Raw genomic sequence first — 26,791 nt, forward strand, 5'->3', positions numbered from 1 at the left:
TTTATGAGTATGGGTGATCTGGATGTAAGTTTATGTGCCACCTATGTGCCTGTTGCTCACAGAGGCCATTGGATCACCTGGGACTGGAGTTAGAGATGTTGTGAACTGCCCTGGGGGTGCTGGATAGTGAACCAAGGTGTTCTGGAAGAGCATCCAGTGTTCTTAACTGCTCTCTCCAGCCCTATAAAAACAAAATCTCAACTATCCTGTGTGTGTGTGTGTGTGTGTGTGTGTGTGTGTGTGTGTGTGTGTGTGAGAGAGAGAGAGAGAGAGAGAGAGAGAGAGAGAGAGAGAGAGAGAGAGAAAGAGAGAGAGAGAGAATGCACCAATTCCTCTTTCCTATAGTGTTTGCTATAAATAATGAGATTATGCTATCTGGTGCATAGATTTCCCATTATTTTTCATTAGGAATTATGTTTATAAAATTTTATTTAAAACTTTTGTCCAGAAATCAACCTGTACACACTGTTGGTATCTGATTTCTTTTTATTTATCTACCATAAAGAGGTACATCTTTCCCAGTTTTCAAACTTTCAGAATTATTTGAACACTTTTTCTTTTTTTTTTTTTTTTTCCGGTTTTTCGAGACAGGGTTTCTCAGTTCAGCTTTGCGCCTTTCCTGGAACTCACTCTGTAGCCCAGGCTGGCCTCGAACTTGCAGAGATCCACCTGCCTCTGCCTCCCGAGCGCTGGGATTAAAGGCGTGCGCCACCACCGCCCCGCTCGCTTCATTTTTTTTTTTTTTTTTTAAAGTGGGCAAGGTTTATAGTGTTTACCTTCTCCTCTGAAGCCCTAATCTCAGCGTATTTTTCAATGCTATTCTGCAAAGTACCGCCTACAGAGATTCATTCCCAGCTTTTAGTTTATAGAGGAGTAGCTGGGAATGAATAGCTAGAGCCTAATAGGGGATTCTCATTGCTCTTACTCAAAAGTCATGCATGAACCCTATGGAATTTCAAAACCTTGCACCAATAGCGACATCTCTTGGTGAAATGAGAGGCAGGCGGAGGGGCGGTGCAGTGTAGTCCTCCCGTCAGCAGGGTGCAGTGCGAGCCGGGCCGGGCCTCTTTGCGTCCGCGAGTCACGCGCAGGCGCAGACGTGTGCTCCCGGCAGCCTCCGCTCTCTCACCCCGCGCGGTGGATCACCCTACGGAATCGGCGGAGGGTCGGCGCCGCGGCGGGCTCCGGCGGTCGGCGGGCTTCCGCGCAGGGCGGCCGGGCTCCGCGCTGCCGCCGCCGTGGCCCATGGGCAGAATCGTCTCGGAAGGCCGGGTGAGTAGCGCCGTGGCGGCCCCGGGCAGGCGGTCTGATCCGGAACGGGGACTTGGGTGAGCGCGCCTCCACGGAGGAGCTGGACGCGAGGCCGCGACTCTAGGCCGCGCCGTGAGGGGCACGGGGATGCGGGCGCGACACCCCGAGCTGCCCAGGGGTTCCCAGCCCTCCACTGCGGGCCTCTTCTATCTGCCAGGCTCGACCGGGCCACCTGGATCTCCCCTCCACCTGTCTTGATCGCTTTGACACTAAAGAACGTACCTTTCTCACCTCTTCATGACCCACGTCCAGACGAAGTTGTTGGGTCCCTAGACCCCAGTAACGCGGAGTGCGTCCGGCCTACGGAATGGAGGGGCAACCTCCCCCCCAAAACTTGTTTCCTTCCGGGGCCCCAGAAGTAAGGGTTGAGGGCGTTGTCTCACCTGGACAGGTAGAGACACTTGTAAACCCGGCATCCTCAGCCCTAGATTAAGGGGAGTTTATCGTTCGTGCCCATCCCCTAGGTTTTGAGCTTCGTTTGCTTGGGCTAGGTGTGCTATGAATGCGTGCTGCAAGTTCAGTGACGTACTTCTCCAGGAGTTAGAGCTCTAAGAAGCAGGCTTTAAAACCCAGGCCTGGGTTGATGAGAAGAACCAGAGTACAACCTGAAAAGACCTGGGAGAGGAGCTGATGTTTACTCAGTTTTAGAAGGATTTTATTAGAAGTGCAGAAGTGAAAAAGCATCAACAGCGAAACACCGTAGAGTATTCTGCAGTTTAAGGCAGTTAAGAGGGGTTTAGAGGGGTGATCAGATCCTGACCACCCTTTGTTAAGTCAGGAAGGGAGGACCGTTGACATTAAATTCCTATTGGTGAGGGCACATAAGGATGGAAAGTAGGATTGCGACAGGTGGTTCTTTTAAATCATGCAGTGCAGCGCACACATACTGGGTGAGCTGTAAACATCTCGAGAAAGCAAATTATAGTAAATATGAATAATCTAGCCCGGGATGGTGGCACGTGTCTTGAACTCCACCAGTACTTGGGAGGTGCAGGCAGGAAGATTAGGGGTTCAGGGACAAGCCACATGTGGAAATCAGAGGACAGGCTGCAGGAGTCCCTTTTCTCCTATCATGTGGGTCCTTAGTGACCCCCTTATTTGTTTTTACATATTTTCCCCTGTGCATGGCTTTTTCACACATCCAGCAGGGAACAGTTTACATTAGTAGTAATTCTGCGAGTTGAGAACAGTAGGGAAACCTGCTCTGCTTAAGTTACAGATGTCTCTAATTTGTTTTTGAGAGCCTCTGGCCTATGGAATTTTGATGGGAAATTTAAACTGTCGAAGATGGCGTAGCTACAGATAGAGGGGAATAAATAATTCTGTAAAAAGTCCTCATTACGTCTTGTATATAAGGTATGATTGTGTGTCACGCTGACAAGGGGTAGGCTTGCAATGGTTGCTCTTTCTTGGTTATCAACTTGACTACGTCTGGAATTAAGAACCCAAATGGCTGGGCACACCTTTTTTCTTTTTCTTTTTTTTTTTTTTTTTTTTTTAAGACAGGGTTTCTCTGCGTAACATCCTTGCCATCCTGGAACTTGATCTTTAGACCAGGCTGTCCTTAAACTCACAGAGCTCCTCCTGCCTCAGCTTCCCAAGTGCTGGGATTAAAGGCATGCGCCACCACACCCAGCTTTCATTTGAAGTGGAAAGACCCACTTCTAATCTGGATCTTTTTTTTTTTTTTTTTTTTTTTAATTTGGTTTTTTTCAAGACAGGGTTTCTCTTTGTAGCTTTGGAGCCTGTCTTGGATCTCACTCTAGGCCAGGCTGGCCTCTAACTCACAGAGATCCACCTACCTCTGCCTCCTGAGTGCTGGGATTAAAGGTGTGCACCACCACCCGGCTAAATATTTATTTTATGTCTATGAGTGACCTGTCTTCATGCATACCACAAGAGGGAATCAAATCCCATTACAGATGGTTGTGAGCCACCATGTGGTTGCTGGGAATTGAACTCAGGACCTCTGGAAGGGCAGCCAGTGCTCTTAATGGCTAAACCATTTCTCTAGTCCCTAATCTGGATCTTTGAGGTAGGAAGATCCACCTTTAATCTGGACCACACCTTGTGCTGGCAGCCTCTGTGTGGAAGAAGGCAGTTTGCCCTGCCTGCTTGCTCTTCTTCTCATTAGTAAGTAGTCCACTTCTTCAATTCCAGTGTACACTGGAGACCAGCTGAGATAGTCAGCTTCGTGGACAACTACTGAACTACTGGACTCTATCAGTTTGTAGGCAGCCATTGTTGGAGTAGCTGGATCACAGCCTATAAGCCATTCTAATACATCTATATAGTATATACACATATATATTCATTCTATATATGTAATTCTCTATATAAATTCATGTATGTATATATATTCATTCTGTAAGTTCTGTTCCTCTAGAGTCTAGAGAACCCTGACTAATACAATAAGATGGGCTGATCAAAGGGTAATATTGTCATAAAAAAATGAGCTAAGGACTGGGGAGATGGCTTAGTAAATTACTGTTGGGTAAACATGAGGCCCTAAGTTAAGAACCCCAACACCCATGTAAAAATTTCTCCACAGAGGTGCATGCCTATAATCCCAGCTCTGAGGAAGCCAAGACTGGAGGTCCCCTGGGGCTTGCTAGCTAGTCTTGCCATGTCAGTGAGTTCTGGGTTTGATAAGAGACCTTGTCTCAAAAGTAAGGTGGATGGAGAGTGACTGTGGAAGAGTGTCCATCTCTGGCCTCCACATGCATATGTATACGTATAGCACACACAGGCAGTGGCTGAGCATGGTGGCATGCATGTGTATACGTACAGCACACACAGGCAGTAGCTGAGCATGGTGGCATGCATATGTATACGTATAGCACACACAGGCAGTGGCTGAGCATGGTGGCATGCATGTGTATACGTACAACGCACACAGGCAGTGGCTGAGCATGGTGGCATGCATGTGTATACGTACAACGCACACAGGCAGTGGCTGAGCATGGTGGCATGCATGTGTATACATACAACGCACACAGGCAGTGGCTGAGCATGGTGGTGAAAGGCTGTAATTTCAGATGCTCATAGTTCTGCGGGCATTTGACACACATGAATTCATTAAAACATTTTACATTATAAAGGCCAGCTTCTGTTTGTATTTACATTTGAGTCTTGATTCTTGTGATATGTCTAAATATTAGAAAATGCTGCTTCTTATCAGCTGGCATCAGACTTCATGAACTAAATATATTATATAAGTGATACTAAAACATTTTAAGTTTGGATCTCTCCAGAGTCTCCTTAATGTATTACTTCAGTGTTTGCCCTGTGTTTGTAGGGAGATTAATGACTAAACTATGATATATTCATAAGTGTTTAAAATAGCTCAAATGTAAATATATACACCTTAAAAGGAATAGGTCCTTTGCAAGGAAAATTATTTAAGGTAAAAACCAAGGGAGTAATAGAGCAGTATTTAGGGAAAAATCACATGGCTGGCTTGAGGAGCCAAGGGATTTCTTGTCCATATCCTGTCTTCTGTTTTAGTTGATGAATTCACAGGAACTTGTCGTAGTTATCATTGAAGTAATCAATACATTTATGTGGAGGTGACAAATGTGCTTTTACTGTGATAGTCCAGTTCTGTGAACGTAAAGCTCAGCGAAAACCAGAAAATCAGAAGACCATTCTTCCATATCTACTGAGATGTAAAGGTGTACTTTTGTGAGATGTTACAGAAAACTATCAAATGCTGAAGAGATGACTTTGGTTTCTAATTTAAAGGTTTTTTTTTTTTTTTTAAGGCAAAGGAGAGCTAGTCAGATCATATGGATTTGTCAACAGACCATCTTCAATTTAGAGAAGTGAATTGAAATCACAGTAGTTCACAAAACCTCATTAATTCAGCAATGAAGATTGCATTAGCCTTGAGTGGTGGTACATGCCTTTTATCCCAGTACTTGGGAGGCAGAAGGTTTATGAGTTTGAGGCCACCCTAGTTCGTGTATCGAATTCCAGACCAATTAGAGCTACATAGACCCTGTCTGAGAGAGACAGAGACAGAGAGGTGGTGTGTATTAAATAGGAATTTTCAGATGGAAGAGCTCTGTTGGGTGCTGAGATCCTTCACAGTGTTTGATTGTTTTTTTAACCCCAAAATTTATGAAAATACATGTGTCAGAGTTGACACTTTGAATAGGGTGGTATACCAGTGTTTTCTAGTGTTAGTTCACTCCCATCTCTATCCCGAGAACTTCCTCTTTAACTTTTTATTTTTAAACTGCTATGTGGCACCAGCTGACTTGGAACTCATGTTCCTTAGCCTCTTGGTGAGATTGCCCTGTGGCAAAACAAATGTAATACAAATACACTATTGTTTTAGCTATTTGTAAGTATACACTTCTATGGCAGTGTGCTGGCTAGTTTTTTGTTGTTGTTTGGTTTGATTTTTTTTGTCAACTTGATGCAAGCTAGAGTCATCTGGGAAGAGGGAACCTTAATTGAGAAATTGCCTCCATCAGATTGGCCTATAGGCAAGTCTGTGGGGGCATTTTCTTAATTAATGATAGATGTGAGTGGTTCCAGTCCATTGTGGGTGTTTCCAACCCTTGGTAGGTGGTTCTGGGTTGTATAAGAAAGCAAGCAGAGCACCCAGTTAGCAGTACTCCATGGTCTGTGCTTCAACTCCTACCTCCAGGTTTCTGCCCTGCTTCATTTCCTGCCTTGACTTCCCTCAGTGATGGACTATGGTGGGACACGTGAGCCAAATAAACCCTTCCCTCCCCAGGTTGCTTTAGGTCATGGTGTTGTCACAACAATAGAAAGAAATCTAGGGCAGGTGGTAAATATACTCAACATTGCTCAACTTTTTGTCTTTTTTCAGAAAAGATTTTTTTGAGCTAGGATTTGGTGTAGCTTAAGCTGGCCTAGAACTCACTATGTAATCAAGGATGACCATGAACTTCTGATCCTCCTCCCTGTACCTTCTAAGAGCTGCGGATCAAACCCAGGGCTTCTGTGTGCTCTGCAGTCTGCCACTTGAGCTCCATCTGCAGCCCCACGGGTGGATGTGGAGAAACAGGAGTGTTTAAGAGACAGCCCCTCTATTGTATTACTCTTCCCTCAATAGTCATGAATCATTTTACCACCCTTTTTTCCTGTGAATATGTGATTCTTAATTATCCAAGACAGAGTTTCTTGTGTCCTAGGCTAACCTCAAACTCCTTATGTAGTTTAGATGACATTGTGTTCTAGATCCACCAGTCTCCACCTCCCAAGTGCTGGGATATCAAGCATGCACCACCACACCTGGTTTGCATGTTTTCTTTACAAAGACCAGCTACCTATGCTGATCTAGCCTACAAACTGCTGCTTTTATAAGACTTCTGCTTTCTGCCATTGAGATGAAGAGTTTTAAAACTGATCTTTATAGTTAATAATGCCGCAAATGTAGAGTTTCCATCTTACTTCATTGTTTGTTCTAGAACTGATTTTACTCATGAATCACTTCACCAGTCTTTTAGGTTGAGAAATTAATTCTAGGTGGGACATAGTGGTATTTCCCAGCACTCAGAAGGTGTAGGTAAAAGAATCACAAATTCAAAAAAAAAAAAGAATCACAAATTCAAGGCCAGCCTTATCTTTGTGGTGAGTTCAAGACCAGCCTGAGCTACATGAGAACCAGTTTTAAAAGAAAAATTAATTCTAGAGGACTGTTTTAAAATAGATCATGGGTATAGTTTTGCATCTTAGAAAGAACCCTGCATTTGTGACGACAGCGGTCCATGGTGCAACTATTTTAACACACAGATGTTCAGAACTTGCTTCAGTTTCATATTAGTCTCTGCCCTTGCTTTCTTTCAGCATTAAACCAAAAAGATGTCCCTATATGACGACCTGGGAGTGGAGACCAGTGACTCAAAAACTGAAGGCTGGTCCAAAAACTTCAAGCTTCTGCAGTCCCAGCTTCAGGTGAAGAAGGCAGCGCTCACTCAAGCAAAGGTAAAAACAGGCCAGAGCAGGAGTGGGCAAGTCTGCCACTCGAGTTCTTGAGAATACCTTGGTTTAAACTTGCTCTTTTGCCTCCTTGTTGGGTCAATATGAAATAGTGATGGAGAGAGGGATGGAGAGGTGAGGTTTCTTTCCTTCTCCTGGCTCTTGGGAACAGCAGAACTATTTCATAGAGTAGAAGTGAAGAAAATCAGTCCTCTCAACTCCTATCCAAGAGGCTGGCTCTAGACTTGAGTGTGTCAGAGACTGAGAACTTGTTTCAGATGCTTCTTTCATAGCTAGAGTCCTAATATTCTGGTGGTTCTGGTTCTAGACAGGGTCCTAGGAATGTACATTGTTAGGTTTTTATTGTAGGAAGCTTGGAAGCAGCTTAGTAGAATAATCAGATCCACGGTGCACATCACAGAGGGCATCATATTTGTGAACATGTCCAGCATGTATAGTTATAGGTGGGAATTATTCTTGTCTGTGTTGTATACGCATTAGACATGAGCATTATCTTTGAAATAATTCCGCTATTTCTTTGTTTCTGTTTTTGTTTTTTAGACGGGATCTCAATACATGGCCTGAAGCTAGCTATTTAGATTAGGCTGGCCTCAAATTCACAGAAATCCACCTCTGCCTCCCAAGTGCTGGGATTAAAGGTGTGGGCTACCACAAAACTTAAAATATGGAAGGTATAGTTGTGAACTGGATGTTTCTTAACTAAAATGTCCAGTATATTTTAGGAATAAGAATAATTTGCTCAGTGTTTGTTTCTTAGGTAAAGGTCTTGCTCTTGTAGGAAGTATAGATACACAGACAATGTGTACTGTATCTTTACTGTGGCTCCTTAAAGAGGGAAGTAATAAAGGTTGAAGCTGAACATAGTAGCACAACACTTGTAATCCAGCACTTACGAGGCGGAGGTGGGAGTATCAGTCTGGTATATAGCATGAGAAAAGGTGTGGAGGGGTTTAGAAAAGCTGCCTTGGAAGTAGACACTGAAGGGTTGCTAATGAAATGATTCCATTGGTAGCTGGAGGGATGGCTCGTCTGTTAAGAGCATTTATTGCACTTGTAGAGGATGTGAGTTCAGACCCCAGCACCCACATTAAGCATCTCACAAAACACCTCTAACTCCAGCTCCAGGGAATCTGACACACTATTCTGACCTCTTTAGGCATGCATGTGGTACATGGACTGCACACTGGCAAAACACTCAAAAATTAAAATTGTGTGTGTATAGAGTGCTTCTCTAGCTTGTGTGAGTCATCAGGTTCAATCCTCAGCACCTCCCTCCCCCAAAATAGTCTTTACCAGATAAAAACACCTGTACATATCTTTAATCCCAGAATTTGTGAGGCTGAGGCAGGAGGAATGCCCAGAAGATTGAGATCAGCCTGGGCTATATGATGAGACCCTGCCTTCAAAAAAAGCCAATTTTATAGATTATATATAACTGATTTTTTAAGCCATGTCTAATTTGTCATTTTCTGTATCTAGCCAGTTCATAAATCTGTTCATGAACTTTTAGTTCAAATCTGTAGGTTCAAAACCATCTTAGACATTAGCTTAGAAGAGGAGGGGGATCAGTGAGAATGGGAGAAGGTGATGGAGTTGAGGGATGAATATGAGGGAATACATTGTGTACGTGTTTGAAGTGGCAGAAAACCTGGTAGTATAGGTGAAGACGAAACAGGGTTTCTCTGTGTAGCCCTGGCTGTCCTGGAACTCAGTATGTAGACCAGCCTGGCCTCAGAGTCACAGAGATCTGCCTGCCTCTACCTCCCAAGTGCTGGGATTAAAGGTATGCACCATCACTGCCCAGCTCACGATGGTTTTTTGTTTTGTTTTGTTTTTTTAATGACATTTTTGTGTGTGTGTGAAAATATGAAGTTAGTTTTTAAGAAGTTGCTGCTTAGGAGCAAGAAATTAATATTTTCATATGAAATCTAGGCTATTGGTTTTCTGCCTCAGTCTTTTTAATTTATATTTATTTTTGCTTATTGATATATACACTTATATATGAATGTATATGTATATATTATATGTTTTTCAAGGCAGAGTTTCTCTGTGTAGCCCTGGCTGTCCTGGAACTCAAGGATCCATCCACTTCTGCTTCACAAGTGCTGAGATTAAAAATGTGCGCCATCACACCTAGTTATCCAGATATTTTATTGTCAGCTATTAGCAAATATCTTGATACTGCAGATAGATTTTAATCGGTCAAAATGGAACATTACTTTTAAAAAAATCATGTCTGATAACCTTCTGACATGAATTTTGAGGATTCTCTCTGTGCTTAATTTCTTATGAGGAAGTGAAGCTACATTATGTTGTTTCTCTTGGGCTCCTCAGGGAGTTTCTCAGAGTACTAATCAAACTTGTAAAAAATATTTGGTAAAGAAAAATTTTACCTGTACCTGAAAGATGAAGCTGTGGTTTCATTTGTATTTCATTTTTGAAAATACCTATTAAAATTAAAAATGAGCAAGTAAATGATTATCCTAACCCCTATTGTGGAAATTTTAGGGTTTATGTTGTGATTTTGCATTTGATACCTGCATGGCATGTTGTTTGCTTAAAGCACTGTTAAAGTCCAGAGAGCTCAGACTTCCTGATAAGAATGAAAGTTTGTGCCTCTTTAAATGGTAAAAATGAGAAGTTAAACTTTCGTGATCACCATCATTCCATTTGATCAGCCATGGCGTCTTAGCAACCTGAGAACTCGATGTAGTTCACCAGCTCACGGTGAGACACATTCTTGCCTATAAGCTTTACCGGATTTTAGAAATGCTGGATCGCAGAGGTCTAAGTTAACTGGACGGTCTAGAAGAAGCAGCGTTCCAAAGAACAACATTCCGGGGAGAAAACAAAGGTGGTGATGGTGCCGGGGAAGAGGGACTGCTAAGATTAAGACACCCACAGACCAGAAGTACATTTCGGAAATGTCAGGGTCTTTGTTTGAAAAAACAGACCAGCTGGTTAAAGTGCACTTTGAGGATGGTGAGATGCTCAGTGAGTCCAGCCTGATGACGTGAGTTTGACTAGAACCCTATAGTGGAAGGAGAGACCTGTCCCTCCGTTGTCCTCTGACCTCCATACAGACGCCGTGGTGTTTGCGTGTAAACACACATGCGTACACACCCAAGTAAGTCTATAAGTACTTTTAATTGGTCAGAGTAAGGTCATACTAAAAGAGGTAGGGTAGGAGCTTGTCCTCGGGAGGTAGAGAAGTTAAGACTAACCAGAAAGTGGTCACAGTTACTGTAAACTTTATAGAAAAGTGGAAGAAATCTGTGCTTTGAAAAAAAGATCAAAAAGGATGAAGATATAGCTCAGTTGATAGAGTGTTTGCCCAGTCTTCAGGAAGTCCTGTGTTAAATCCCCAGCACTGTATAAACTGGGTCTGGGTATATACCAACACTCAGTGATGTGGAGTGAGGTGGGTCAGGAGTCCAAGTTCATCATCAGCTACATAGGGCACAGGGGGCCAGCCTGGGTTACATAGGACCCTGCCTCAGAAAACACTGTATTTTTAAAGACTGTTACTGTTTCAGACTGTGATTTTTATCACAGCTGGAGGTTTGTTACAGAGACCAGAAAAAGTGTCTGTTGCAAGTAGCAGGAATTTTAATTTGGAACATGGGTGTGTTTCTCTTGTCTCTGATGTCAGAGCCAGCGGACAAAACAAAGTACAGTCCTTGCCCCAGTCATCGACCTAAAGCGAGGAGGCTCCTCAGACGACCGGCAGATCGTAGACACGCCACCTCATGTAGCAGCTGGGCTGAAGGTAAGCCTGCACACGCCTGGGGCTTTGTTGTTGCGTTTCCTGTTTCCTTCATTTTACACATACGTTCCTCTGGTTTTTTAAGACTGTGTGTGTGTGTGTGTGTGTGTGTGTGTGTGTGTGTATACACATATGTGTATGTGTGCACATGTATGTGCTGGTACCCATGGAGGCCAGAAGACATTAGATCTCTTAGGGTTGGACTTAGGCATTTGTGAACACCCTGGTGTGGGTTCTGAGAACCAAAGCCTGGTCCTCTGGTAGAGCAGTAAGCACTGTCAACCCCTGAGCCATTGAAAGCTAGTAACCTTTGCAGCTCAAGTTTACTTTTATTACCTAAAATAGTTTTAGGTAAATCATTCATCAGGAATGAAAGATGGGCAAAAAAGAAAAGCAGGTATCTTTCCAGTCATACTCTCCACGCATTAAAAGTTACATAATTTTAGAATGTCTTTCTTGTGTGAGTTCTGCCTTCTGTTCTCTAATTTGCTTTTCTTAATATCTCAGTGAGTGTTCATCCATCTCTGTCAAAAATACAGAAATATTTAAAAATCTTTTTGTGTGTTTGAGTGTTTTACTGTACTACATGTGTACCTGTGGCCTGTGGGGACTGGAGTTATAGATAGTTGTGACCCACCATGTGGGTGATGGGAATCAAACCTGGGTTTTCTGGAAGAGCAGTCAGTGCAGTTAATTACTGAGCCATATCTCCAGCCCCTATGTGGTCATTTTTAATGGCTTTAGTGTATTGCCTTCGTAGATTACCTATAATTTAATTCTGTTGATGTATGTAAACTATATAATTGTTTCTAGCTGTTGTCTATTAACAGTGTCAGAGCTTATTTTAGAGAAAAGCATTAAAAATAAAAATTGAGCATAGTGCTGCATGTCTTTAATAGGACAGGGCTCCAGGATTTGTAGGGGGATTGGGACTTGTTCGGGGTCATTATCCTTGGCTTTGTGTCTAGTTTGTGACTCTGTGAGATACTATCTGGAGGGAGCAAGACACTATGTAGTAAATGATAATCCATTTTCACATGTATTTTTCTACAGATGTCATTCAAATGGTGACTGTGGTAGTTTAAAACTCATTTAAGGGCTGGTGAGATGGCTCAGTGGTTAAGAGCACTGATTGCTCTTCCAGAGGTCCTGAGTTCAATTCCCAGCAACCACATGGTGGCTCACAACCACTTGTAATGAGATCTGGTGCCCTCTTCTGGTGTGCAGGGACACATGCAGGCAGAATACTGTATACATAATAAATAAATCAATCTTAAAAACAAAAACCCATTTAAGAAATGATTGTGTTCATGAATTGTTTTAGTCTTTAAGTTCTGCAGTACTTTTCTGTGAATAATTAAGCTTTGCTTGATTGCCAGGTTGTGCCACCACCTGGTGAGATGTATGCTATGATTGTTACTCATCTAGGAAATAGAAGATAACCTGCAAGGCCTCTCTTTGGTCATCCTTTGGCCTTGATCCTGTGATAACCCTGCAGGATATGAAGATGGTACTCACTTGGATGTTTTTCTTCCTCAGGACCCTGTCCCCAGTGGGTTTTCTGCAGGGGAGGTTCTGATCCCCTTAGCTGATGAATATGACCCTATGTTTCCTAACGATTATGAGAAAGTAGTAAAGCGCCAGAGAGAAGAGCGCCAGAGGCAGCGGGAGCTGGAAAGACAGAAGGAAATAGAAGAAAGAGAAAAGTAAGCTTCATCTTGATTTGGGAACAGATGTCTTGCAGTTGATGTGCATATGAGTGGATTTCAGTGTTGTCTCTGTGGCTGGAGTTAGGGTTTCAATCAGCAGGAGTTTACTTGTTTTCAAGAATTTATAATCGTTCCGTCCCCGTGGGACAGTGCACTTCAGAAAGTTTATTTATAGACCCTGAAAACCTTAAAGTGCAGACTTTGCATGAATTAGAAAAGTAACCTAGAAAACCCACCTGGTGTGGTGGTGTATTCCTATAATCCACCTGCGGAGTTCAAGGCCAGCCAGGGCTACATGAGACCCTGCCTGAAAACCAAAACACAACAGAAACCCATGTTGAAATTGTTTGCAGGGCTGTGTCTGCTAGAATCACAACTATTTCAGTGTTATTCCTTTACAACTTTTTGGTTTTGGTTTTTTGAGACAGGGTTTCTGTGTGTAGCTCTGGCTGTCCTGGAACTCACTCTGTAGACCAGTCTGGCTTGGAACTCAAGAGATCGTGCCTGCCTCTGCCTCTGCCTCTGCCTCCCAAGTGCCACTCTATCTGGTCCCCTTTCCTATTTTTGAGCCAGGCAAAAGTACATGTATTTTTCATTTGCTTTTTTGTTTTTTTTGTGTTTTTTTTTTTTTTGGTTTTTTTCGAGACAGGGTTTCTCTGTGTAGCTTTGCGCCTTTTCCTGGAACTCACTTGGTAGCCCAGGCTGGCCTCGAACTCACAGAGATCCGCCTGGCTCTGCCTCCTGAGTGCTGGGATTAAAGGCGTGCGCCACCACCGCCCGGCTGCTTTTTAAAATTATAGGCAATAGGATTTATTTCTTAATTTTTTTTTTTTTTTTTTTTTTTTTTAAGCCAAGGGTCTCATTATGTAGCCCTGGCTGGCTTCAAACTCAAAGAGATCTGCCTGCCTGTGCCTCCTGAGTGCAGGGATTAAAGACATGTGCCACTATACCTAGCTTCTTAAAATATTTAATTGTGTTAATTAATATGCATTCTATACTAATATGGCAGTTCTTATTTATTGGATGGGTTTTTTTTTAATGAGTGAATGTGTAGCCTAGAAAATTGAGATCATTAAACTGTATATGCATATGCCTTAAAATAAAAAGTTATATGTCAAAATTTTCTTCCTATGGATTACCCTCATGTATCTGTTCAGCTTGTTCATTTTTTTTTTTTTTTTTTTTGGTTTTTTCGAGACAGGGTTTCTCTGTGTAGCTTTGCGCCTTTCCTGGAACTCACTTGGTAGCCCAGGTTGGCCTCGAACTCACAGAGATCCGCCTGGCTCTGCCTCCCGAGTGCTGGGATTAAAGGCGTGCGCCACCACCGCCTGGCTCAACTTGTTCATTTTATTTTGAATTTTTTCTGTTGTATACATCCCCAACATACATACATAAATTTTTTTTTTTTTAAATATGGAACGCTTCACGAATTTGCGTGTCATCCTTGCGCAGGGGCCATGCTAATCTTCTCTGATATATACATAAATTTATGCATAAATTAACAATTTATTCTCAAAGAACATTTTTCTTTCTTCCTTTTTCTTTTGCCAAGAGGCAGTCACAATGATATTTAAGCTTCATGTTCTATACTAATTTATCTGTGATGAACATTCATTACTTTGTTATTACAGGAGGCGTAAAGACAGGCATGAAGCCAGCGGGTTTTCAAGACGACCAGACCCAGATTCTGATGAAGATGAAGATTATGAGCGAGAGCGGAGGAAAAGAAGTAAGGCGTAAACAGACATGAGCACACTTTAGACTCAGCGCTATCCCAGGCTTTGCTCTTCCTTTCGTTTGAGACGTGGTTTATTTTACATTAGTTTGGGTAGTTGAGGGGGTCGGGGGAGGTGCTCTAGATTCCCACCAGTCCACATGCCATAGTAGCTTTGGATTATACTGTTTTCATATGTACTCCACTCTGAACTTCATAAACACTTGGAGACATTTGCTGTATATTTTGAAAAGAGCATTAGTTTTATCTCTGCACTTACCCTTACTTGAGGCATGGTCATCTCTTGCTTCTCAAGCCCGGTGCATTTCCAGTCAGCACTAGGTAGAGAGGGAAGACCCATATTCAGAGCACATTTGTCTCTAACTCAGCTGCATTTGAGAGCCCATTATGCTTCTCTGCATGTTCACCTGCTTCCTGAGAGAGCAGGGAGATCAAAACCTGCACTGGGGACTTTGAACCTTCTACTAACAGTTTTGTGAGTAGAGGTTTAGTTGTGTGTAAAATAAATTCCTAGCAATTACAAGCAGTAGCTAATGGCACTTGAAAGAATAGAATAATCTTTTGACTTCATGATGGTGTGCTTGCCACGACTTTAGTTGGCTGTCTTAGTTGGCAGAAACTTCTACTTTTCTACTACCTAACAAGCGCTATTCTAAGCATCTCAGACCTTCATGACACCTAGTAGGGTCTGTTAACTTTAGTGTGAGTCTCGGGGCTTAGTGCATTCTGTATATGATAAGCCCACTTTTGGTCTATCCCTGATTTTATTTGCCTGAAGCCCTCATTGTAGTTTGTTGTCTTGAACATAAACCCTAAGGATTATGTGTCCTGGTAGTTGTCATTCTGTATAGTAGTTCTGTGTGTGTGTGTGTGTGTGTGTGTGTGTGTGTGTGTGTGTGTGTGTGTATCATTCTGTATAGAAGTTCTGTTTTATGGCAGGAATGGTCTCCCCAGCTATATGCTGAAGCCTGTTGTAGGGTATAATGTTGTTTGTTGTTGTTTTTTTACTTTTGGCTCTTTGATCTTTTGGGGGCCCGGAGACTTATTCTTAATTATAAATACCGGGCCTTTGCTTGGCTTGTTTCTTGCCAGCTGTTCTTAATTTAAATTATCCTGTCTTTGGCCTCGGGACTTTTATCTTTCTCTATTCCTGTATTCCTTTGTTTCCTTCTTACTCCATGTCTGGCTGTGTAGCTGGGTGCCTGGGTGGCTGGCCCCTAAAGTCCTCCTTTCTCTCTCATTCCTTCATCTTCTCCCAGATTTCTCCTGTAGTGATTCTCTCCAGCCCCACCTATCCTTTCTCCTGCCTTGCCATCGGCCGTTCAGCTCTTTATTAGACCATCAGGTATTTTAGACAGGCACAGTAACACAACTTCACAGTTAAACAAATGCAACATAAAAGAATGCAACACATCTTTGCATCATTAAACAAATGTTCCACAGCGTAATCAAATGTAACATCTTAAAATAATATTCTACAACAGTATAATTTAAATTTTAAAAATACCTGCCAAGTGGAAAAGAAGTTTACAATTTAAATATCTTAGTACTTGGATGTGTGAATTAAATGTATTTGTATTGGGTTTTGTTGTTGTTGTTGTTGTTGTTGGTGGTGGTGGTGGTGGTGGTGGTGGTGGTGGTGGTGGTGGTGGTGTTTTGTAATTTGGTGGTGGGGTTGGTAATGGTGGTGTTTGAGACAGTCAACAACTATGTATGTAGTCCCCAGAAACTGTCAGTTGTTAGTTACTCAGTTATGGCGTGGAGCTCCTGGGCCCCTACTTTTTTACATTCTGACACCAGCTTTAGACCTGTAATTGCTTGTATGTTGCCGTGAGGGATGAGATGATTCTTTCTTGGAGAGAAGGGTGGTGATACGACTGATGGGCAAGCGCTGAACAGTAGTTCCTGTGAGTGTGCTGTCCTTTAAGCACAATCCTTGTGTTTTCACAGGTATGGGAGGAGCTGCCATCGCCCCGCCTACTTCTCTTGTAGAGAAAGACAAGGAGTGTATGTACATTGCTTTCTTCTTTTATCCTCGTATTCTCTTACAGATATTTATGGACTGTGGATATCCTAAGCTTGAATCTCTAGTTTTTACCCCTGAAGTCACAGTGGCCCTTGCTACCTGCTAAACTGGGATGCTTTGCTTTGTTTTGTTTTGCAACAGGGTCTCAACTGTGTAGTACTGGCTGACCTGAAACTATGTTGACCTGCCTCTGCCTTCTGAGTGCTGGGGTTTAAAGGCATGTACTACCACCATGCCCCACCCTGCACGTGGAATTTTTTAGTATCAGGATCTGAGTGCAGATTTTTTTGTGTTGTTTTATTTTTCAAGACAAGGTTTCTCTGTGTAGCTTTGTGCATTTCCTAGAACTCACTCTGTAGCCCAGGCTGGCCTTGAACTCACAGAGATCCGCCTGACTCTGCCTCCCGAGTACTGGGATTAAAGGCGTGTGCCACCACCGCTCAGCGAGTGCAGATTTTTATACAGGAAGATAAATTGGTTTTTATTGTTGTTTTCATCAAGATTTCATGTTTGTGTGAGATTCATTTGAAGTTAATAAAAGCAGTAGTTGCTCATGCCCATTACCCAGCATGGGGGACAAAGGAATTACTCAAATTCAAGGCCAGCCTGTGCTGTCTAGTGTGTTTCCAGGCTAGCTTGTGCTATAGAGTGAGACCTGTCTCAAAAATCACAAATAGATAACAGACTTTGTAACTCAGAGGTTTAGAGCCTGTTGTATTTTTTGACCTTTCACAAGGAGGCAGTGCCTTTCTTGATTAAAAAATTTCCCATTAATTTTTGTTACTGAGCAGTAGTTTTCTATATACGTATGTTGCTAAAACATGCCCACCCACTGCTGATTCTCCTCTGGACCTCTTCTAAAATCTGGAGGTTGTAATTGGGCTTTGTCCCATGCTGTATGCTGAGCCATACCTAACCTATCATTAAAAATAAGTGGGTAGGCCTGCAGAGATGGCTCAGCAGTCAAAAGCACTGACTCCTCTTCCAGAGGACCCAGGTTTGATTCCCAGCACTCACACAGTGGCTAATAGCCATCTATAACTCTAGTTCCAGGGAATCTGACACCTTCTTCTTGTTCTTTATGGGCCCCAGATGTGCATACACTTGGTACATAGAGATAAATGCAGGCAGAAGACTCACACACATAAAATAAATGAAACAAAATTAAAAGCCGTCAGTAATCTTTTAAAAATATTTATTATTTATTCTAATTTTATGTATATGAGTGTTTTGCCTGCATTATACCTGATACCTGTGGATATTAGAAGAGAGCATTGTTTTCCCTGGAACTGGAGTTATGAAGGTTGTGAGCTACCATATGGGTGCTGAGAACCGAACCTGAGCCCTCAGTAAGGCAGCCAGTACTCTTAACCACCGGTCCATCATTCCAGCCCTAATATTTTTTAATATGTAGTATGCTGTTTATTATATTTTAAAAGAAGATAGTTTAAGAATATCATCAAATATATATTGTTTAAACAAAACACCTGACAGACAATAAACTGCAGTTGAAACCAGTTTCTGACAGGAGGGCCATGCATCTGATGTCTTTAAAGTTTCCTGTTGATGCTAATATGCAACTGCATTAAAAAGCAACCGAATATGGTCCTGACAGCACAGATTTTTTTATTTTATTTATTTATTTATTTATTTAGTTAGTTATTTAGTTATTTATTTAGTTAGTTATTTATGGTCTTTGCAGCTAGCTAAGTTAGAGTCTAGAGCAGGTACTCTGATGCTGTGGGACTCCAATGAGAGTTACATTGCATCTCCATGGAGCATACAGAGATCTTGCAGTCAAGGAGAGTTGCTGACATCTAAGTGAGTGCTTTAGCGGGTGAGCAGCATTTCAGTAAGATAGGAAAAAGTATGCCTGGGAAGATATGAGCAGTAGAACTAAGAGTCTTCTCCTACTCTGGTTTTTTAAAAACCTACATAGACGCTGTAGATCAGAAAAATCAGAGGGACAGAAGGTAGCAAAACATGTGAATGAATAATGTAGCCTACTGTTCTGAATGCTAATTATATAGTTTTTATTTAATTGTTAAAAAAAAAAATACCAGGAGTGCAGAGATGGGTAGCTCACCAGTTAAGAGGGCTTGCTGCTTCCAGAGGCCATGGGTTAGGTTCCTAGCATCAACAGCCTGTCCATACATACACTTAGGCATACACGGAAGGTATATAAATGAGTCTAAAAAGTCATCTCCGAACAGTTCATGCTGGCTGTGAAGACTGCCGAAATAGAGACAGTGTTTTTAGGAAAGAAAGAGCATAACAAAAGTGTAGGTGAAATCAGCTCACGGTGGACAGATGAAGATAGTGAAGCTTTGGATGGTGTTTTTGTTTGTTTCTTTGTTTGTTTGTTTTGTGGCACTGTGGTGAGCTGCCTACTTTACTTTTTTCCAACAGTACCCCGAGATTTTCCTTATGAAGAGGACTCAAGACCTCGATCTCAGTCTTCCAAAGCTGCTATTCCTCCCCCAGTGTATGAGGAGCCGGATAGACCAAGATCTCCAACTGGACCCAGCAACTCCTTCCTTGCTAACATGGGGTAATTAGAGCTTTAAGTGTCCTAGCCAGCTAAGAAAAATATCACAAGTGGCTTGAGACTCAGGGTGTGGGTGTGGCACGGTCCTTTGAAAGTGGAGCACAGAGGATATCGAGTTTCGGGCTAGCCTGGACTACACAGTGAGAATGAAAAACAGTATGAAGTGTTTGTCACTCTCTATGGGTGGAACTCATTTGAAAATGAAGACTGTCACATGTTTTTCTGTAAAGGATTAGTCTTCAAATCATGTTGAGTGTTTTCCAACCCGCTGAGGGTTTGTACAAAGCAGCCTTCTAATACAAGTCATGGCTGATTTAGACACATTATTTCTATATATAAGAGAAGTTTCTGATAGTTAATTACACTGTTTTTATAACATGCAAATAGAATGGCTCATAGGAGTTAGAAATGGTTTGGGTTATCTCCAAAGGGTGAGGGACACTGGATTTTCCTGAAGAAATGGGTCCTTTGCCTTGGATTATGGTCTTACACCTTTGGTTTTAAGAAACTATTCAGGCTGGGGGTGGAGTTCAGTGGTAGAAGGCTCCTTTGCTGTGCACTAGTCCTGGGCTTTGACCCTAACTACTCCCCCTCGAAACAAAAAACACCTCTTGTCATTCTAACTATATAGACATGTGTTTGTCATAGTATGAACAAATGAGTTTTAAGATTAACATTTGAGTACGACTGGTGGATTTTATTCATTGGTTCTGGAGTAGTGTCTGCTTATATAGCCCAGGTTGGCCTCAAACTCATTGTTCTCCGGCCGCCTGCCTCAGTCTCCAGAGTCTGACGTTAGGATTGCAGGGGTGTGCCACTGTATTTTATCTCAGCTCTAATGCTGTAAGGGCTGCTCAAGTGGCATTGCCCTAAATGATTTGTTCCATGCTGCTTAGCAGGATGCTGCTGGAGTAGAAGTGCTGTTAGTGAGACAGTAGGTGGGGTGGTCCCACTGAGTGGCCACTGTGTGTACCTGGATTCTGAGAGCCCTCAGGAGGTACTGATGAAAGAGTTGGAGCAGATAGATGGCTGGCTTCATGCAGTGGGAGGGCTTTTCAAATGATGAAAAGACTTTCTTCAGTCACACCGGTCTCAACTGCTGGTAAGCACACAGTACAGTTAGCAGTGCGGGTGTTGGTGCAGGTCAGGACGGCTGTCTTATGGACAGTGCCTCGTCTTACTGCACAGCCCGACACTGGAGGGGAAGGTAGCAGGGATACGCTTCTGGTTCTTGTCCTTCCTGCTCACCATAAAAACTCATTTAAATGAGAATTGGATTTCTGACTTCAAAAGGATCCAACATGGTATAGTTTAGCCTTCATAGTAGTTTGCTTTGCCCGGGAATAGCTTGTTCAAAGAAAATCTGAGAGGAGTTACAGAAGACAGGCAGGTGCAGCTCTGGTGGAAGCTGGGCTCCTGATCAAAGCAGGCAGATGGTGTCACTGGGGGCCCTTGAGAACGCAGCAGACCGAGAATCCAATTCCATTTGTGCCCTTAACACCTGGAAAAAGTGTTTCCAATGCTTTCTTGCTGTGCATTTGACCTTAAACTAGCCATCTAACCTTGGCCTTGTTTTACTTCCTGTCCATTCAGTGGATGCTTTCTAAGGTTCTTTCATTGTAGTTTCTGCTGTGCCACAAGAAAATACAATCTTCTTATCTGAAACCTCGTACTTAGAACTTGACAGGCCACCATTTTCAACTGCTCTTAAGCGAGGTAGCTGTGCAGACAGGCAGCTCACGGAGATACAGTTTGTTTTACTCGACAAAGCTGTTCTTAAAGAAGCTATCATTCCCCACAGAGATAAACTCGGCTATCTTGAGTTGCATTTATTAGTTTTTTATACTTCTTCCATCCTGGGCATCCCCAAGGTTTCCATCTAGAAGCCACTACTAACTGTGTGTCTTGAAGCCTTGTGGTATGCACACTGTTTCCGGCCAGGGCATTGCTGCCATAGATCCCTTGTGTTCCAGTGTCAATGACATCGACTCTAAGGGCCCTTTTCCTTTCCTCCTAGTGGCACAGTGGCTCATAAGATCATGCAGAAGTATGGCTTCCGGGAAGGCCAGGGGCTGGGGAAACATGAGCAAGGGCTGAGTACTGCATTGTCAGTGGAGAAGACCAGCAAGCGGGGCGGCAAGATCATTGTGGGTGATGCGACGGAGAAGGGCGAGTCTCAGGGTAAGTTCACAGAGCAGTGTGGGTCCTTCAGCCCAGAGGGACGTGTACTCTCCCTTTTGGTGCACAGCGATTTCTGTTATGACATGTTTTCCACTTACGTCTTATGAAACCAGGAAGCCTTGAGACTCATCTTTATTTTCTTCAGAGCCAAGACAGAGATGAAATATGCTTATGGCAAAGTTACCCAGCTGCTTTGATTAGGCCAAGAATCTCCATAGCTTGATAATAAATATTCAGTGTCCTCTTTATTCACATCTTCAGTGGATCTTCCTTTACCCTTCCAATATAGATGTGGTTTTTGGTTCACTTACTGACCATTCATTTGTTGAGGTCTACTGTTGCTTTGTAGTACCGAGTTGCTATTTTATTTTCATTTGATTTTTATAATTTGTTCTGTGTGTATAGAAAATAGGAATGAAGCATATCTTAGCATTAGCATTTTAAGTAGAAAAAAAGTGGTTTAATTATAAATCAGCTTATCTGAATTCCCTTCCCTAAAATACAGTAATGACTTGCCTGGCAGCCCTGTTAATACACCGCCTCAGCAGCAGCCAGTTACCTGAATGCTGAGTACTGGTTGCAAAAACAATAGTTATCCCGGTTTACAGTAGTATCTAAAGTCAGTTAGCTTGTGGCTAGATAATTGTCTAGGCCAGCAACCTTGAACTGTTACTCCAAGACAAGGGTCATCCATCAGTAAATGTTATAATCTATGTGCTCTGCCAGCCTTCAGGAAATGAAACAAGCAAAAGGTAATGGTAGAAGCTAGAAACATTCAGAAAATACCATAAAAGCATGTATCAAAGAAAAACATGTTTTTATTGCAGGGACTGGTTGCATAGATGCTTTTATAGATGACTTGAGGGCACAAATAATGAAGTTGCTATTGTAATTGAATTAGTCATGTGATGGGACTCAGTTCTATAACACTTCTGTTTTAGTTTCATTTCCTGTTGCTGTAGTAAAGTACACGGACAGAAGAACCTCATGGAGGGTTTACTTGGCCAATTCCAGGTTGCAGTCTATTACTGAGGGGTGACAGCAGGAATTTGAAGCAGCTGGTCACATGACTTGTAGTTGGAGAAGGGGGCAGTGAATTAATGCATACGAGCTAGTTCTAGTTTGCTTTCCCAGACTGGTGTAGTCTAGGCTCCCAAACCCAGAGGCTCTCCCATGTCAACGAATGTAATTAAGATAGTATCTCACAGACATTCTCAGAGGCCCTTCTGGATGGTTCTAGATTGTGTTGCTGACAATTAAAACTAACCATCATAGTGTCTGATAATGTTTTGATACAGATGCATCCAAGAAGTCGGATTCAAATCCATTAACTGAAATACTTAAGTGCCCTACTAAGGTGGTCCTGCTGAGGGTAAGAAGTAAAAGAAACCTGTCCCCCTTGATTCTGTGTTACCCCGATCTACCTGTCTCTATGATCTTTCACAAAGTCTACTGGTAACCTAAAAGTTAAGAAGACTGAAAATATGGGCTGGAGCAGTGGCTCAGTGGTTAGGAGCATGGGAATGCTCTTCCAGAGGACCCAGGTTTGTTTCCCAGCACCCACATGATGGTTCACAATTGTCTATATGGAACTATCCAGTTCCAGGGGATCCACCCCTTCCTGGACTTTGAAGGCACCAGGCACTCACATGGTACACAGACATACATTCAAGCAAAATGCCCATCCATATAATAATCAATAAACTGTTTAAAAGAATACTGAAAATGATACTTTTGCAGGTAGTACAGATACTGGGTACAGCCTTACAGATGGTTTGGGTTATCCTCTCAGTAGAGTGTGACATTGAAGTAATTAGTTGAAAGCGTTGGAAATTTCTGGAACATCCTCTTAAGTGTAGTTCTGTGCACATAGTCTTGTAGCGCTTTTCAAGGCTTCATGTGTATTTACAGGAATGCCAGCTTTGAGTACTTGAGGGTCAGAGTTTTCCTTGTGTTTTGGGGATTAGAACATGCCCCACATCTGGGGTGTTGCTTAGTGTTAGAGTGCTTCCTAGCATGTGCAAGGTTCTAGTCCTGGGTGAGTGAAGGGAGAGAACGCTTGTCATTATGAAAGAAAATGTTATTTCTGAAACCCTTACACATTTGTAAATTATGCTTGGTACTTAATTGTTTGTCTGTTTCTGTATAGAACATGGTTGGTGCAGGAGAGGTCGATGAAGACTTGGAAGTTGAAACCAAGGAAGAATGTGAAAAATATGGCAAAGTTGGGAAATGTGTGATATTTGAGGTAGGAAGATTTTCCTTTGATATAGCTTGTAATTGGCAGATTATAAATCCTCTTCCACAAGTAGCATTGGCATTGATCCATTGTCTTACTACAAAAGCCAATGCATATTGGTTACGTTTCTCATATGTGCTAGGTTGTTGTTATTTTTAAGACAAGATCTTGTTTTGTAGACCAGGCTGGCCTTGAGCTCATAGTGATCTGCCTGCCCCTGCCTCCCAAATGCTGGGACTAAATGCATGCACCACCACTTCCAGCTATATGTTAGTTTTAATTGTAAAAACAAAAGTAGATTTTAGCTGGAGGTCGGGGGTGGAGGGGTGCACACCTTTAATCCCAGCAGTGAGAGGCAGAGCCAGGCGAATCTCTGAATTCAAGGCCAGCCTGGTCTACAGAGAGAGATCCAGGACAGGCACCAAAACTACACAGAGAAACCCTGTCTCAAAAAAAACCAAAAAAAAAAAAAAAAAAAGGTAGATTTTATTTGGTAGTATAATGCAAATATTTTATTACATCATTTTGTAAGTATTTAGCCTCTCATAGAGCCCTTCTTTATTGAGAACATTTAAGAAACCAGAAATGTGTTATGTTTTGAGGAATATGCTCAGTTGAAGAGACATAGCACATAGCAAATAACCAGGAAATATAAAACAGTAGACCTAGTAGTGGTGGTAAGTACAGATCTTGAGAAAAGGGTCAGCAAAAACAGGAGGAGGAGGAGGAGGCTTATGAACACCGTCAGGTGTGAGCTTAGCTCTGGTAGGATATGTGGGGAGTGGTGGAGGCGGGTGTTCAGACTAAGGCAATAGATAGGAGAGTGAGGACTCCTTGGGGAATTAGTTGAGAGTTCTGCTTACATAAATGGAATGGAGCCATATTATGGAAGGCTTGAAAAGCTAAAGTCAAAATGCAGACCTGTGTGAAAGCAGCTGGAGTAGTGCCGTGTACTAAAGTTTCTGCTTTCGCTGCTGCTGCTGCTGCTGCTGCTGCTGCTGCTGCTGCTGCTGCTGCGTCTTCACCCGTTGTTTCCTGAGGGTGTGATCACTTGATTATATGCTGGCTGCCATGGGCAGCGTCCTCCAGGAAGTCAAAAGACTGCAATCGATTAGCTTTAGATGTGTTCTCAGCCCCTAACACAGTACCCTCAAAGAGCATTCGTATATTTTGATATGAGCAATTTATATTTATTTCCTTGATGGTTGACCATTTTTGTCATATGTATGTGTGTATGCATGCATACACACACACACACACACACACACACACACACACACACACACACACACACACACACACACACAAATGATTATAATTAGAGTATGTGCACGGACACACAACTTTACTCCTATGGTCCTTTCCCTTCTAGATTCCTGGTGCCCCTGATGATGAAGCAGTACGGATATTTTTGGAATTTGAGAGAGTTGAATCAGCAATTAAAGGTACACTGATAATTAAAGATTTTAACAAATACTAAAGTTACTGCTTGTTTTGATATCTTCCAGGATACCTGTATTAACTGATTGTCTTTTTGTTTGCTTTTTAGCTGTTGTTGATCTGAATGGGAGGTATTTTGGTGGACGGGTGGTTAAAGCATGTTTCTACAATTTGGATAAATTCCGAGTCTTGGATCTCGCGGAACAAGTTTGATTGTCACCTAAGTCACCTCCATGATCCTTACATGAGCTGCAGACTGAGCAATGACACAGGTGTCAGCCTCCATGGCTGTTGGACACAGACTTTTGGACGGACTTCTGAGATATATGTTGATGGATCCCTTTTTTATTTTGTGGTTTTTTTAATATAGTATAAAAATCCTTCCAAAAAAAAAAAAAAAGAACCTGTGTGCCTCTGGTTGTTTTCTCGCTGCTGCTTCTGTGTCGGTTGCTTTCACTGGGATTTCATGCCATGTAGCATGTCTGGCCCTAAAAGATCTAGAAAGGCTGAGAATGGAGTTTGTATTAAGTCGTCCTCTTCCTCCTTAATAAAGCCTTCAAGTTACAGAGCTGTAGCTTTATACATTGTACAATAAAGTCACATCTTGGTGGTCTGCTGGAGGTGAACATGCTTGCTTTCTATATAGTGAAGTTCAGTGACTCTAGTCAGGAAAAACCCTTAGCCTAAATTAAGATTGCAGAATCAAGAGCTCATGTGGCCTACCTGCTGGGTTGAGTTATTTGCTGTTTAAGCTAAGCCAGACTATAGGGTTTGTGATGGTTTTGTGAAGTATATGGGTATAGAAGTCATTTAGGGTGGATTAGAAACATCAGGTTAATTTAAAACCTAGAACCTGCATTATAAGTGTGTGCCCAGTTACATTTTGGGAGTGGCTGCTCCTTGGAGTTGTGTATACTGGCAAAATCTGAAACTGTTAGTTCTAGTATATGTAGTCTTAAAATTCACAAAATTCTGCCAAGTTAGCTATTTAAATGATACTGTCACCTATTATAATTCTGTAAATGTGGGAAATTATACTCTTGAAGCACAGTGGTGCAAGGTTCTTAAACAGCTGGACTACAGAAAAAGGAAACAAGAAGTGTTTAGTACTGAGTTCAGTACCAGGGCAAGAGGTACTTGAGGAAAGTACATATTCCTGTGTTGTTCCATCTTCAGGTTATGGCCTGGGGGTGTGGTGGGGGAAACCTCAATTTCTTTATAGCCATGGACTTGGTTTGGAGACATAGAACCTTTTTTAAAAATATTTTTTTTGTGTTTTTACTTGAATAGGACTTTGTTTTAGAGTATTTCGTGAGTACAACTGAATTAAGGTCTGGAGAGATGATTTAGTCAGTAAAGTGCTTGCTGGCAAGCGTGAAGCCCTGAGTTCATTCTGTAAAACACACAGAAAGCTTAGATGCATTTATTCATAACCTCAGCCTGGAGAGGTGGAGACCAGAAGCTCTGTGGGGCTCACTGGCCAGGTAGTAATAGCCAAATCAATGAGCTCCAGGTTCCTTGAGAGACTCTGCTCTCAAATGTAAGGTGAAGAGCCAATGAAGACACTGAGTCAAGCTCTGGCTTCTACACATGTGTGCACATTAGTGCACACAAGTGAATGCAAGAATCTATACAAACAAAACTGAACTAAGATGAGTTTTGTGATCAAAGTACATAGTGTGTAAGTTTGGATTAAATAATAAAAATGAAAAAAAAATTTGTATTTGGGACATTTTATAAGACTAGGTCAAAAGCAACTGTGATGTTTGTGCCAGCTTTACCTGTGGAATCAGGCATATGAATATTAATGTAAATAGCCCTTTCGAGCTTTGAAGTACCCAGCTGCTGAATGATGGCTAG

The 26,791-nt window shown here is 42.2% G+C and overlaps 2 protein-coding genes and 1 non-coding gene across 3 annotated transcripts in view; 1 reads left to right on the forward strand and 2 right to left on the reverse strand.

The window, feature by feature from the left end:
* The window catches only part of Il2ra (interleukin 2 receptor subunit alpha), a 79,207-nt gene extending 75,654 nt beyond the window's left edge, over positions 1-3,553 (reverse strand). The window contains exons 1-3 of the mRNA XM_052729491.1: positions 3,379-3,553; positions 1,534-1,580; positions 1,152-1,371 (exon numbers count right to left, since the gene is read on the reverse strand). Coding sequence (XP_052585451.1) covers positions 1,152-1,371; positions 1,534-1,580; positions 3,379-3,553 — 442 coding nt within the window. The remainder of the gene's footprint in view (positions 1-1,151; positions 1,372-1,533; positions 1,581-3,378) is intronic.
* On the forward strand, positions 1,146-25,544 carry Rbm17 (RNA binding motif protein 17). The gene is made up of 12 exons (XM_052728375.1): positions 1,146-1,272; positions 7,135-7,272; positions 10,940-11,056; positions 12,593-12,759; positions 14,394-14,491; positions 16,448-16,504; positions 18,933-19,074; positions 21,089-21,252; positions 22,551-22,624; positions 23,402-23,500; positions 24,864-24,936; positions 25,041-25,544. The coding sequence occupies exons 2-12, from the start codon at positions 7,150-7,152 to the stop codon at positions 25,142-25,144; spliced, it is 1,218 nt and encodes a 405-aa protein (XP_052584335.1). The 5' UTR covers positions 1,146-1,272; positions 7,135-7,149; the 3' UTR covers positions 25,145-25,544.
* Positions 14,170-14,273, reverse strand: LOC128104808 (U6 spliceosomal RNA). Its single transcript, XR_008216111.1, has one exon. It is a non-coding gene; the product is annotated as a U6 spliceosomal RNA (small nuclear RNA).
* Positions 25,545-26,791: the final 1,247 nt, after the last annotated feature.

The sequence above is a fragment of the Peromyscus californicus genome, unplaced genomic scaffold (genome assembly GCF_007827085.1).
Source record: "Peromyscus californicus insignis strain IS unplaced genomic scaffold, ASM782708v3 Scaffold_8__1_contigs__length_139910024, whole genome shotgun sequence".
NCBI classification, from domain to species: Eukaryota; Metazoa; Chordata; class Mammalia; order Rodentia; family Cricetidae; genus Peromyscus; species Peromyscus californicus.